This window comes from Pleurodeles waltl, chromosome 6 (assembly GCF_031143425.1).
Source record: "Pleurodeles waltl isolate 20211129_DDA chromosome 6, aPleWal1.hap1.20221129, whole genome shotgun sequence".
NCBI lineage: Eukaryota > Metazoa > Chordata > Amphibia > Caudata > Salamandridae > Pleurodeles > Pleurodeles waltl.
The window spans coordinates 1194379368-1194394792 of record NC_090445.1 but is presented as its reverse complement, the minus strand read 5'-3'; the positions used below and the strand labels follow the sequence as shown (position 1 = coordinate 1194394792).

Genomic DNA, 15425 nt, shown 5'->3' with positions numbered 1-15425 from the left:
AGGTGGTCGTCAAGCAGGGAACAGGAAGGGGTGCTGCTACCGCCAGCAGTGCCCCACCAGCAGGACACCGCCAGGCCGTCTTTTTGGTCAAAATATGTCTGGCGGCGTCCTACTGGTGTGGCAGCGCAGGTGGTAGCAGCCCCCAGGCCCCTCGACCGCCCTTATTGTGGCGGAAATCCTGCAGTAGCCATATTATGGCTGGTGGAAGACCACCAGCACTGGTGGTCTTCTGGCACCCTTGGCATCGGTGGTTTCCAGAGGAAACCGCTGATGTCATAATGAGGGCCAAAGTGTCTGATTGTCTCAAGAAGATAGAAGAGAACACATAGTGCAGAATAAACTTGCCTTGGGAATCTTGAAAAATTTCCAAGTAATATGTAAATTGTAGGGAACATAATGAGTGAAGTAGGCAGTTTACTGCTCACAAATGATTGGTTAGGTATTCAGTGTTTTCTGGACGTTAGATCAAGAACCTAATTTGCGGCAAGGTGAATCTTTCTCCAGCTTTGTCAATTTAAGAGTGATTTGTAAAACTCAAAGTCTTGCTATTTTATGTCTTTTTAATGGAATAAGAAATAGTAGTCTTTTTAATGGAATAAGAAATAGTAGTGAAGACATAAACATGATTGTGTGCTTCTTGAACCTTTGCTTGTGATCTCTTATCTGTCATCCACTTCCCTCCTTACCCTTCCCTAATCTCCAGCAAAGGATAGTGAAGCAGGAGGATCTACTGCTGGGATATGAACCCTCGACCAGACATATGCAGATGCAAAAGTAGCTGATCACTGCTCACCCCGTTAAGAGACAGTAGAGAATAGAAAAGGAGGAAAGAAGGTGGAGGGTAAAATAGGTACAGAGGAGATGATATGATTGGGTGGCTATGGAACACCTCATACTGCCCAGATGTCCAGTACACTGAGGGTTTGCTTAGGTAACAGTTCTGAACGGGTAAATAGTTTTAAAGTTTTGATTAAAAGTGACAAGTTCTTCGTTAGTTAAGTTAACACATTACATTTTAGAAAATCAAAATGTCTAAGTCTCACCATGAAGTGATTTTGCAATTTTACTGTTTGTCTTTCAGGAACAGATGAGCAAGCCATCATAAATGTTATTGCCAATCGCTCGGGGGATCAAAGACAAAAAATTAAAGCTGCTTTTAAGACTGCATATGGCAAGGTAATCTTATGTCAAGTCTGTCCAATAAATACAAATTTCAAAAGCATATGGAGCATTAGTGTTATGAATATACATTAACTTATATAAACTATTTGACTGACATTTAAGTTTCCTTTTTATGCTTAAAGCAGTGTTTCACTAATTTATTCCCGGGACACCATTCTAGCAAATTTCTCACACACAGTTATGCCACAGTTTCTGTATTTTACATCTGGAAACCTTGACCCTGCAACCTTTCTTAGTTTACTAGTCATTGGCTTTCCCATCTGATGAGAAATTGTTGTTCTTCGGAATCCGGTAATACTGGAGGAATATCAATTAATGATGGAAAATATCAAAGAATCATGGCCAAGATCTGCCTCATTGATGAAAGCATCACATGCGGTGTCTTTGGCATGCTGGTTTGATGAAGATTGATTTGAGGAAGGTGGTAACATTAATTCAGGCAATAAGAACTGATGGGGTGAAAGCCAACTAAAGACATTTCTAGTAAGTGAACATATATATTTATTAAGGCAAAAGAAAAGGGATGTTAGACAAATGGGAAAACCTATGCTTAACAGCACATAGCAAGGAGCTGGGAGGTTTCTGGAGACTCGTAGCAAAAGGGTCATAGAAGAAGTCATAATAGTGTTACAACTGCTGTAGTTGGTATGACCACTTTGTACCTCTGTGTGGGGTGTGGAAATTGTGAAACAGGAGTGGAGTATATGGGTGCAGGAGACACAACCTTGCCTTTGATTGTGGCTGATACAACCTCTCTTGTTTGTCAAATTGCTGTTCATAAAAATTTGAATGTGATAGTAAAGAAAAAGAAATGGACAGAAAGCTGTTTCTTTCAGAGTTAATGAAATGCATGCTTAAGGTTTGGGTGCCTGTTTTATAAAGAGTTGTTTGCTCTATAATTCTAAATCAATGTGGACCACCCTTGTGGTAAAAAAACAAAATTGCCCCTTTTAGACCTGGCACCTTTTGGCGTGTTTCCCAACTTTTTGCCTTCTGACCTCCTATTGTTATGGTATACTGGACTCTGTTTTTGCTGGTTTATTGTCTCTGCATACTTTACCACTTCTAATCAGTGCTAAAGTGCAAGTACTCCCTATATAAATTGTACTGTTGATTGGTTTAGCCATGATTGGCATATTTAATTTGCTTGTAAGTCCCTAGTAAAGTGCACCAAAGGTGCCCAGGGTCTGTAAATCAAATGCTACTTGTGGGCCTGCAGCACTGATTGTGCCACCTATGTAAGTAGCCCTGTGAACATGTCTCAGACTTGCCACTGCAGTGTCTGTGTGTGCAGTTTGAAGTGCCAGTTCGACTTCGCAAGAGTACCCGTGTGACAGGCTCAAACCTTCCCTTTTTATACATCTAAGGCACCCCTAAGGTAGGCCCTAGGTAGCCCCATGGGCAGGATGCAGTATATGTTAAAGGTGGGACATGTAGTGATGTGTTTTACATGTCCTAACATTGAAATACTGCCAAATTCGTTTTTCACTGTTGCTAAGCCTAGCTCTCTCATAGGTTAACATGGGGGCTGCCTTTAAATAACCTTAAAGTGCAGTTTCCCTTTGAGAACAGATAGAAATATGGGGTTTGAACTCACAATTTAAAAATACATCTTTTAGTGAAGTTAGTTTTTAGATTGTTAGTTTGAAAATACTACTTTTAGAAAGTGAGCATTTTCTTGCTTAAATCATTCTTCGCCTCTGCCTGCTTGTGTATTCCACGTCTGGGTCAGACTGACAGTTGGGCTGTTGTGAATTCCCTCTAGACAGTGACACAAAGGGAGCTGGGGTGTAGCCTGCATATCCTGATGGGACATCTAGGCTAGAGTGGAGGAAGGAGTAGTCACACCTGAAAGGGCTGTGGCTGCCCTCACACAATGCAGTCTCCTACCCCCTAGAGTGTGTCTAGGTCCAGGCCTGGGCATGGCAGGATCTTATGAACCACAGAGACTTTCCTTTGAAGTATGCCTTCTTCAAAGGCAGAAAAGGATATATTCTAAAAGCCAGACTTTTAGAATATTTCTGGATCAATTGGAACCTCTGCCAAGGAGAAGAGCTGAAGAGCTGGAGGAGCAGTACTACCCCTTTGCTGTGTGTGCTTTGCTGGGTTGTCCTGCATTTGCTGTTTCTGCATTTAAAAGAGAGCAAATGGTGAACTTTGCTGTGTATCCTGCTTCAGAGAGTTCTCCAAGGGCTTGGAGTTGAGCTTGCCTCCTGTTGGAAGTCTCAGGGATACCAAAGACTTCAGTTTCATCAGCCTGCAGCACTGGGAATTGTGTGCTCTGTGCTATTCAAGAAGAAAAACCACCACAATGACGCCGCTGGCCTGCACTGTGACCTGCTGTGTGGAGCCGCACCGCCCCGTTTCAGACCGCAACCCTGGTCTCACCGCCGCCATCTGATGCCGCCACTGAGCCGCTGCTTGCACCATGACCTGTGGGCCCCACACTCCGGCATCGCCTTGCTCACACCGCAGCCTGGTTATCCTCGACGACACCACTCCTGCTGACACCGGCGCTGCTGCCTGCACCATGGCCTGTGGACACCGCTTGTGAGGTACATGAAGCACCGCCCCGCACAGCAGCCAAGATCCACCAATGCCAGCACTATTGAGGCCCTGTCTGCACCGCAACCTGTGGATGCCGCACAGAGCTTGTCTCGCGCCACACCAGTGATTCAGCAACGATGCCGCCACTGCCTGCATCGTGACCTGGTGACACCACATGTCGCACAGTCCCGCTTCACACCGCAGCCCTGGTCTCACCTACACCACTGGACGCCATCACCGAGCCACTGCTGGCACCGTGACCTGTGGGTACCGCACATTTCATCGTCACGCTGCGCACCATAGCCCTGACGCCATCTCTGCCAGCGCTGTCAGCCCAGAGTTTGATCTGCAGCGCATGTGACTTCAACGGCCTGACAACCGCCGCACCAACCTCCGGAACAGACACCGAGACACCAGCGATGCCGTTCTCCGGACCTCATCGCGAGGATCACAACGCCCTGCATTTCCAAGGTACTGTATGCGGGTCTTCCCGACACTGTAGAAGGCTCACGACGCCGCTGCCGGCCTGAAATGTTGGATTTGTTGTTCATGACGCCATGATAGCCCCAGACAGAGCTATCGACTTCAAGGAACTGTCTTTTTAAGTAATTCTTGAAAAATGTGTATCTTATTTATTGTATGTTGGATTTTTCTCGTTTTGGTCTTGTTTTACACAGATAAATATTGGTTATTGTTCGAAAACTGGTGTGGTGTCCTTTTGTAGTGTTTTCACTGCATTACTGTGTGTTATTTGCAAATGGTTTACACATTGCTTCTGAGATAAGCCTGACTGCTCGTGCCAAGCTACCAATGGGATAAGCAGAGGTTATTTGAGCTGGGTATCTCCCTTATCCTGACTAGAGGGAGGGTTCCTACTTGGACGGGATGCAAACGGACTGCCAACTAGAAACCCCATTTCTAACAGTTTTCAGAAGGGAATTAGAGACAGATGTCATCTATTAATGAATCTCCGGCTTGAACACATCAGCAAAGGCTTTAGTAAAGTACTGTTGGAAAGCATGTAAGAGTCCTAGAGAATGTCCTTTTGTAGTGTTTTCACTGCATTACTGTGTGTTATTTGCAAATGCTTTACACATTGCTTCCGAGATAAGCCTGACTGCTTGTGCCAAGCTACCAATGGGGTGCGCAGGGGATATTTGAGCTGGGTATCTCCCTTATCCTGACTAGAGTGAGGGTTCCTACTTGGACTGGATGCAAACGGACTGCCAACTAGAAACCCCGTTTCTAACAGTTTTCAGAAGGGAATTAGAGACAGACGTCATCTATTAATGAATCTCCAGCATGAACACATCAGCAAAGGCTTTAGTAAAGTACTGTTGGAAAGCATGTGAGAGTCCTAGAGAATGAGGGGAATTTTGTTTGAGCATCATTGTGAATTCTTGGCCAAAACAAAATACTGCAGAACAGTCACTGGCTTTGTATCCCCTCTTACCAAAGCAGTGTATGCTAGTGCAAATGCATCTGCTTTAATTGATCTGCAAACAGGTTTTGATGCAGGTAGCAGGAAATTCTGTGTTATATTTTGACTGAAACGCCGAACAGAAAAATCATGGGAACACTATCTTAGTAAGAGTTGAAAGTAAGAGGGAATGAACACAAAATTGTTTGAACAAGACTGTATTTTGGTGCCCGTCCTGTTTGACATGTTCTTCCTGTTATTGTTCTGGTGTGTTTCATTATCAATGAATTAAGTGTTCCAAAAATCAAAGGATGTATGACTTAATATTGTTATTGCGGATTATACTGTGTAGCTAGCCAAAACATGGAATACATTTCAAACATTGGAATAGGAATCACCCAGATAAAAGCTACTTCTAGAGCTTGGAACATCAACAAAGGCTTACTATGATTAACTAGGGTTAACAGACATACAGAGACTTAGAGGTTTACAGACTCATTATTTTAGAAAAAACGGAATAATAAAACTATACTCAGATTGAATCGGTGTAATGGGGGAGTCCTGTGATCTGCTCAGAAGCACTGTTAAAGGACTATACAGTAAGGTTTGTGGCAAAAGTGTGTTTTGGGCGGACATCTGGGATGTAATCTTTCAAAAAATAGATATTAATCCCTCAGAATAAATGTTTATAAAGGAGTACACTAGTATCAGAAGGGAAAGTATGAGGAATAATCCATAGAGGTATATTTGATGATACGCTAAAACTATACATTAGGAATGTAATATTATTAATTGGGTTAATCTATCAGTCTGTATTTTCTGCACATTTTGTGTGCATCTCCTATTTTTCCTGTACTCTGTGTGTGTGTGTGTGTGTGTGTGTGTGTGTGTGTGTGTATATATATATATGCATTTTATTATGATTGTAAACTGTGCTTGCTTTTTTTTTACTGAAATAAAGTTGAATGGCTGAATAAAGGAAAATGTGGTTGTTCGCTAAGTTGTAGCTCATATCCACTGGTTATGTTGAGTGATAGGGATAATAAAAGAGGTTTCAACCTTTCTTCACTTAACCCATTCCAATTATGTTAAGAAACGAATGCCTAGTTAGGGAGCCCCTAAATCAGAAAAAAGATAGTTGTGATTTATCCAGTACCTCAATAAAGAAAAGTATTCTTGCTTAAAAGCCACATACCAGCTAAAATAATATTAACAGATTGTAGCGCTGATAGACAAACAATAAAGAATCTTTTAAAGAGAAATTCCATCTGCTTTTATTGCTGTTCCTTCGATCTGTTTCACTTCAGCCGAGTAATGCTCTGGGAGTATACATAATTTATCTTAGTCTGACCATCCCGTTATCGACTGAGAACTCTGTTTCTTCTTGTTCAGAATCTGACTAGACACAGATCGAATCTCACAGAATATTTTCTAACGGATGACTGAAGTGAGAGAACTATTGACGCTGGGTTCTTAGAGCAAGCCATCATGAGGTATCTTCTTGCTCCTCTGAAAGATCTGAAACTAAAGACCTAGAATAGAATCACTCCCTTTTAGAACACATTGTTAACATAAAGCCACTGCCAACTAATGACTGATTGTTCAGAATCTTGATACAAGAATACTCTTGCAAATTATTTTCTTATTGACAAATTCTTTGTATTCTAGAGATATTTGAAACAATCATGGAAACCCCTACTGAACATGAAAGGTTCAGATATAGTGTAAAATCTTTTTTCTTTCGCAGGTGCAACAGCTGCACTACTTATCCTCTGAGAAATAAACACTGGATAGTTGGCATTGGGCCTCCATATATTGAGATGTACAAACCATGGCAAATGTAAAAAGTACATCTATTGGCAGAGGGTAACTGAACAGAAACAACACTCTTGATCTTTCTACCATATTTGGTACAAGGGATCATGCAAACATACCAACATTTTGGAAGGATGACACAAGTGTCAGATGCTTCAGTAGAAAACAATCAATTGATATTGTAATACTTCACCTACAATAGAAAACATTCCTCTATGTGTGTGTGTGTGTGTGTGTGTGTATAAGAACCCCAATGAAGTCCTGAAGGGTCTTCAATATTCTCCACATTTCTTGTTATACCTCACACCCTTGCATGAGGTTTTTGGGATACTGATGGCCCTCAATAGCTAGGAGTTTGTAGGAAAGCCCCCAGAGATTCCAGCTCTCTCCAGGCTGCATAGGTTCCCAGTTGAAAATGTAACAGCCACTCAGAGCACTTTGGTCACCTGCCCCAAGTAAAATGAAAATGCTGATTGAGTGATACATGAGGAGAAAGCCCAACATCTGTAGCTAAAAGAAACAGAAAAAATCTCAATATAGAAAAAGCGCTGGGTGATTGTACTCTATCAGTTTCGACAGCAAAGACACAGAAAAATGTTTAATCATATTTAAGATGTTTAAAACAAGCTTGCAATTATGTAAAAGAAAAATATGTCTCTCCCATTCAGTCATTACATATTCCTGTTTCAGTCAATTTATATTGATGTAACATTGAATTAGCAGCCATAAATAACTTCACAAAGGATTAACACTATTCAGACCTATATAAATGTATAACCAACCAGCATAATAGCCAGAAATTATGATCTAACAATGTATTTTTTCAACCAGACCCCTTTTCCAAAATTGTCATTGAAGTAATACCCAATTCACAAATTGTCCTTTTTCTTCAGCCTGTCAGCCAAGGACTGTTGTGTTAATGATAATATTGGTGTAACTGTGGTGATATAGCAGTCTGAGTCGTGATTGGAGTTGTCTCTCCATGTGTTGGCTGACATTGTTGGAAAACGCCGACGCACTCCTAATGCCTAACACAGAGAACGCCAGCGCCAGGTGGTTTCCAGCAGGGAGAGGCGAGGAAAGAGATCCGTGCTGTGAGGCACCGCAGATGTTGGTGTTGCTGCTGAAGTGTTTTAGAGGGCCTGCCTAACCAGAGGATAAGGAGGAGTGCCGTGTGCTAAGCCGGCAGGCTGCCACAGGTGAGCTGGGCTGTAATCTGTGAAGAGAGGACGCTCTCCGCCCGTTTGGCCTTGCCCATTTGTTAACCAGGCCATCCGCCTATTGCCTGCCCACTGTCTGTCAGCCTGTCTGTCTTCTGCCTGCCTGACGCCTGGTGCTACGTGTCTCTCTGGCCCCCCCGACCTCCACCTCCCATTCTGTTCTGGATCCTGCAGTAGCCCTGTGGCCCTGTGTGCAGAGAGTCGGGCAGATTTTGACTAGAAGGAGAGTAGATGGGGGGGCCCTGGGGAGGATTGGGGATTTCGGTGTGGCAGGTTAAGTGCCTGAGGAGGAATTAGTGTGGCTGTGACTGTGATCATAAAGGGCCATAGGGCTCAAAGGGAGGTATGACCCCTTAGTGGGGTGGGGTGTTGAGGTGTTGGTCTGTATTCTGTGGATTGCGGAAGCAGTCCCGCTCAGGGGTGCATCTTGCAACCGGAAAGCGGTGGGAAACAACAACAACAAACTCCGCTTTCATTCCCTCCATCCCCCCTCAACTAACAGATCCCTGCATGCTCGTGCCCCTTGACTGTTGAGGTTTTGAGGTGTGGTGGCGCATTCTAGTAAAACTAGAATCTCCACAAGTCCGTAAAAGCTGTCACTACAGAAGGAAATTACAGTGTAAGAGTTACTTATTCCTCACTTGGAAGAATGTGTGCGGGGAAAAAGAGGGCATCTCCCCTACCAGCAAAAAGAAGTAAGTGGAAACACAAAACCCCCAACTTGCAAACTGTGCACTCCAAGCAATCAAAAAAGACTGTGGAGGAGTGCCCAACCTTTATTTCTCCTATTGCAAGTATGTTTTGGAAGGAAGTAAAGATGCCACATAAATTTGACTTTTTGACGGACACAGTGGAAGCTCTTTTTTCCTCCACCAAAGATCAGAGCCCTTCCTTGTCCCATCTCCCTAATAAAAAGTGAAGGTAGCTTTGACTATGGAAAGGGGGAAAATGTCGGCTCAGATGTGGTTCAAGGGGAGTCAACAAGTATCCAGGGAAAATCTTCCATTCTTCAGTTTTTCAAAACCCAAGGGCAACTCCATATACCAATCCCTCCAAATATAAATGACTCAACTGGGTGCAATTTGGAATATCAACAAGGGGATCAAAATGAATCGGAAGTAGACGAGAAGGGGGCGAAACACCCCCTGGGTATCTCACCTGAAACACCAGTTGATAAAGGAAACGTTTGGGGATCAATTAGTGATTTGGACCTACTCACTTTGAGATTGCCGTCTCCTCCTTCATCTCCATCTCTTAACAGTCCTAAAAACTCCTTGAAGAGAAAGAGACCCGATCCCCCTCAAGGTGAATGTTATTGTCAAGAAGGCAATGGCTACGGAAAACTCTAAAATGAGGGATGGTGAAAGATGCAAAAAGCAACAACCTATTGCCCCCCATTCTCCGGAAACCGGGGCCCTAAGCCCCAATGTGGGCAGCAGGAGCCAAGTCAATGACTGTCAGAAAGGTACCCAGCATGGCTTAGGTAGATGTCTACTCACCGATCTTAAAACTGGCTCTCCGTCTGTGCCCGAAAACACATCACTTATAGCGCAGATCAGCACGGGTTACAACCAGATAAACTCATCACTACAAGGTCAAAAAATTGTAATAGAAAGTGACCCAACGGAAGCCCCACAACATGACTATCTCAACGAAGAAGGGTATAGTGACAAAGTGTGGGTCTTCTTTTTTTAAAATCTCACAACTAACCCTGGACGCCTTGTCTTATCAATCTACAAAAATGGACGTGCAGGTGGACTCGCTAAATATAATGGCACAATCTGTTTCAGGGATTGATAACAAAGATTAGCAGATCTAAATAATTTGATTAAACGAGCTCAGAACTATGCAGAAACAGCAGAGCATGACTGTACCTGCACCCCAATAATTAGCAAATTAGCTGCTCTTCCTGAGGTCGTAAGCACTCTGATGTCCGATTTCAAAGCCAATCTTATTACCCTGGAAAGAAAGGATGATGAAATAGGGCTGAATGTGGGGAAACAGAGGGGTAGGGAAACTGGTGGAAGGGAGAGAGTATTTATAATACACCACGATGTAGTGGAGGTGAACCTAAGCCCAGGGAACAAAGGCATCACAAAGCTACTAGCAAAAGAAATATCAGAATCCCAGGATGGATCACTTAGTCAGGCCCTACCGTCCCTTTCTTCACCTTCCCCCATGGTTTTAAAGACCTAAAACGCATTTAAATTACCGGCAACCAAAGGGCAAAGGAAAAAACAAAGGAAAGCCAAGAAAAAGTTGAAGGTTGTCCAGGGTGCTACCAGTGACACCGTGATAATATACCAGTTTCCACAAGTATCGAATTTGAGAAAGGGAAAAAACTTTTGAAAAAGATATGAATAATGAGCAGTACTTCAGAGGCTAAGGTGTACCCATTAGTTAACACTCATAAACGGGGACATCATCTCCCAGTCACTATTGAGTATATTCCACGATTAGAGGAGGCAGGGGTCATACCTATTTGGGAAACCATAAGCTATGGGGAAATGAAAGTGCAAGCGCCCCAAGACCTGAGGGGGGGAGACCAAAAACAAGGGGCCGACTCCAAACTTAGGTTAGAATAGGGGCAAAGAGGGAAGCTTAAAATAAAGGTTTTTGAAAATGGTTCTGTAGCAGTAGCTTCTACAATAGACACCATTGTAAATAGGGGAAATGGGCCAGTAGGTAGAGTAACTCCCCCCTTTGTGTTTGAGTCCCAGGGAGGGGGCGGGCATCCAAGGCCCACTACAGAGCAGATCACAATAAAAAGCTCAGACACAAGTCTGGGTCAAGAATATCAGCCATCGAACGGTAGAGAAAGGTTTCCACTCACTACTACGAATAACCAGTATGGTCAAGCGTGTGAAGCTTGTCAGTATTCAATATTGGAGGGTTGTTGGCAGGATCTGCCCAGAAGTGGAAATAAGATAGTCTTCTCTCCAAGATACCAGACTAGGGGCCAACAAGATATTTTAAATCGTGGGAATATATTAACACTCTTGTGAGCAATACCACCATTGGAGAATAGCCAATCGGTAGATATTGATTACATAGAATTTGTAGCCACGGCGGAGTCGGCAAACACCCGGGAATCTACTCTAATGACTTGTTCTTCATCACTTGTCGCCGACAGGGTCTTTAAGGAGAAAAAAGTTTTTCACAAATGGGGAATTGACCTAAAAATCCCCCAACAGATCAATTATCCCAAACCCTTGGATTCAGGTAATCGGACGGCAGAACTATTGGAAATTCCACTCCGGCCATATACCACCCACTAAGCTACACACTGGACAAGGGCCAGGAATCCGGCCAATTAAATTTAGGGTGGCTCGCAGCTTCTCTTAATAACGGTGGGAGCCCCTCACAATATCCCATTTTATTAAATTCTTCCAAAGTGCCACATTTTCGTAATTTACGAAAAATCTGTTCCTGGAATATAAACGGGATTAGTGCTAACAAGCAACACAAAGATCTAACCCTACTAAAAGATTTTCAAATTGTGTTGCTTCAGGAGATCTGTGCACTAAAACCATTCAAAATTGATGGCTATCTGTGCTTTTTTCCCCAGCCAATAAGTTGAAGAATTTTGGGCGCCTGAAGGGAGGTTTGGCCAATTTTATTGCAGCTGGGTTGAAAGTAACCTGCACACAGCTAAAAGAAAACCATGCAGACCTCTTGGTAATAAGAATGTCAAACTGGCATAAAACGATAGGGAGACCCCTTCTGATAATAAACGTTTATGTACATCCAGATACCCACTCTAAGAAATTTCTGTTCTCCATACTTGTCGAAGTAATTCTAGCCGGGCTCCAAGAACCAGATACCCCGGAGCTATTAATTGCAGGGGATTTTAATATGAAATTATTGCAAGCTTTTGGAAGAGAGGAACAGACTGTGCCGCAGGACTTTATATGGTCAGTCCCACAGCAGTCTTTAGGGAATATAGGCAGTGACACTACAGATGTCAAGGTGGCTTCTTTTGTTAAGAATCTGGAGGCGCTAGATCTTAGATTTCTGAATGGTAGGTATCAACAGGACACCCCTCCTGAGGCCACATGCTACGCCTTTGAAAGGCAATCCCTAATTGATTATGTACTGGTTATGTTGCCGCTTGTAACCTTAGTCTCCTCTTATTGTATTTTAACGACTGAGCTAAGTGACCATGGGCTGCAAAGTATTGAGATCAGTCATAGTTATCCAAAGCACAAACTAGCTGGGCTGAAGGAAATAATGTTATACCAGTTAATCAGACAGGCTTTATTAAAGGGCTGGGAACAGATGTAAACATTCGATCCCTTAACACCATTATAGATAAATGTAAACAGAAAAAACAACCCCTATACTTATGTTTCGTGGATTTTAAATCCGCTTTTGATTTGATACAATGTAGCCAGTTATGGGCAAAATTAACCTCCTGGGGTATTCCGGCGAAGCTGTTGAAAGCAATACAGATACTATACACAGATACATGGGTTAGAGTAATAATTGGGGACGGCTCCTTCCTATCAAGGACAATTGGGACCAAATGCGGTCTAAAGCAAGGCTGCGTGCTTGCGCCTTACTCCTTTAACTTTTATGTATCGGATCTGTCCTCCCTGTTAGACGAGGTAAATGCTCACCCTCCAAAGATTGGTGACTTACTCATTTTGAACTTGCTCTGTGCAAATGATGTAGTCCTTTTAAGTTTTATACCAAAGTTGGTCTACAGTGTCCGATAGTGAAATTGTCAGAATTCGCAGTAATAAACAGATTGGAAATAAATAAGAAGTCAAAAACCATGGAAATAAGCAGCAGAATACACAAATCACATAAGTGGTTCCTCCAAGGCCAAATACTTGAACAAGTTAAAACATATAGGTACTTGGGGGTTCTGTTTGATGAGAAGGGGTCCTTTAATCCCCAGAAACTTGACTTAGCCTGAAAAGGAAACACCCTGCTACTCGCTTTCCGTACACTGCTAAGATCTCTACATGGCCCTAGCTACAGACCACTGCCACAAGTGATAACCGCCAAATTAATTCCAAGTATCACTTATGGTAGCGAAGCTTTGAGAGATAGGGATGCTATTGTTCTGAACAGGATAATCAGGAAAGTCTTCAGAGCTCTTTTCTATCTCCCAATGAAAGCCTCTCAGGCCCAAATTAGGATGGAGTTTGGTTACTCGAACCAAGTAATAGCAAGACAGGGTGCCTACATTAAAATCTGGAAACATGTACAACAAGCTAAGGGAAACAGGCTAAGCCAAGCACTCTGGAAAAAGATTAGTATGAACCCGAGGGCCCCATCATGGCTATATTTAGATCAGGCCCTTGATGATCTGGCTCACTGTGGGAAAAGTTTTCACCACTTTATGCTTTTAAATTAACCATTAATCGTACTGTGATAAGAAAATCTTTAGCTGTGGACAAAAGTATTTTTGCTGGTAGATCTCATGCTTGGACTATAATAAACGAGTACAAAACTCTAAAACGTCAGTCATATCTGGACTTGGGCTGGTCAAAAAAAGAAAAAAAATTGTTTACCACATATCGATGTGGTCTTTTCCCAGGGGACCTAGACTCTGCTCCACTGGTAGTCTCAGACATTAATTCTCTTTGCCTTTTATGTGGCAGTGGAGTTGGGAACCTACTAAATTTGATTTGTTTATGTCTAGGCTTAAGGCAAGAAAGTAGAAAATATCTTAATGTTGCCTGTATCCAAAGAGTCATACGCATATGCAGGCAAGCAGTGATCGCCAGTTTCAATTTCTTGAACGCTATGATGAATGCCTAACTGATTAAATTTTTAAGTCCGGCTTCAAAAAAATTGGACGCCCAAATTAATAGAATTCCAATTGAGGATACAATATGAGTTTGTGTATTGGCAGTACATACACTTTGTCTAATTTTTGGGGCATGGGTAATGCGGTTTTATTGGATGTATAATTGTCATTCTACATATGGGCTTCAGCTAATACATTTTTGGTTAAGTCCGGATGCCCTTCATACAATTCAATCCTGCGTTTTTTATGATTAAAAGATAAGTAATGGTTGCTTTATAATTATATGTTCGATGGCATCTGTCGCTGTAGATACGCATGTTCTGCAATAGCTCGCCATCTGGTGTTGGGCCGGAGTGTTACAAGTTGTTTTTCTTCGAAGAAGTCTTTCGAGTCACGGGACCGAGTGACTCCTCCTTTTGTCTCCATTGCGCATGGGCGTCGACTCCATCTTCGATTGTTTTTTTTCCGCCATCGGGTTCGGACGTGTTCCTGTCGCTCCGAGTTTCGGAACGGAAAGATAGCTAATTTCGGAAGATTTTCGTCGGTATTGTTGCGTTCGGGATCGGCGTAGTTAGATTCAACACCGCATCGAAGATCGAAGAGCTCCGGTGCCCTTCGGGGTAGTTTTTCGATCCCCCGTCGGGGCCTGGTCGGCCCGACCGCGTGCTGAAGAACGCCGATGGAACGGACCCCGTTCCGTTTCTGCCCCAAATGCCACAATAAATACCCCTATACAGACCAACACTTGGTCTGTAACCTGTGCCTGTCACCTGAGCACAGTGAAGACACCTGTGAGGCCTGTCGTGCGTTCCGGTCCCGAAAGACACTCCGAGACCGTCGAGCCAGAAGACTTCAGATGGCGTCCGCGCCGACAGCCCACCGAGAGTTCGAGGAGCAGGAAGAGGAAGGTACCTTCTCGATCCAAGAATCGGACTCCGAAGGATTCGACGATACACAAACCGTGAGTAAGACGTCGAAAACCACACAGAAAAACATTTACAAGGCCCAGGGGACGCCACTGCCATCCGGCCATGGCTCCACCCATAAATTCGGTGACCGACCGTCTGCACCGAAAAAGGCCCAAACAGCGCCGAGGTCGTCCGACTCCGGTCGAGACACCGGCACGCAGCCTTCTCGGGACCGAGAAAGTGCTGGAGACAAGCCTCGACACCGAGATACCGGTGTGGACACGGCTCGACGCCGAGACAGCGGCACCGAAGAAGATCGACGCCGAGAGGTTTCGGCCCCGAAAAAGAAAAAAGTCACCTCGGAGCCGAAAAAACACGCAGACAGGGTTTCGATGCCGAAACAAACTGCAAGCGACCCAGCTTCAGGCTCTTATACAGAAGAGCACTCGCTAACCTCCCAGATGCAAAAGCATAGGTTTGAGGAAGAGCTACAAGCAACTGATGTGGACCATACGCAAAAGCGTATCTTCATACAGCAGGGGACAGGAAAAATAAGCACCCTTCCCCCCATT

The 15425-nt window shown here is 43.6% G+C and overlaps 1 protein-coding gene across 2 annotated transcripts in view; it reads left to right on the top strand.

Moving 5' to 3' along the window:
• The window catches only part of ANXA7 (annexin A7), a 387587-nt gene that overhangs the window by 200403 nt on the left and 171759 nt on the right, over positions 1 to 15425 (top strand). For both annotated transcript variants that reach the window (XM_069240454.1, XM_069240455.1), the window contains exon 7: positions 1082 to 1176. In XM_069240454.1, coding sequence (XP_069096555.1) covers positions 1082 to 1176 — 95 coding nt within the window. The remainder of the gene's footprint in view (positions 1 to 1081; positions 1177 to 15425) is intronic.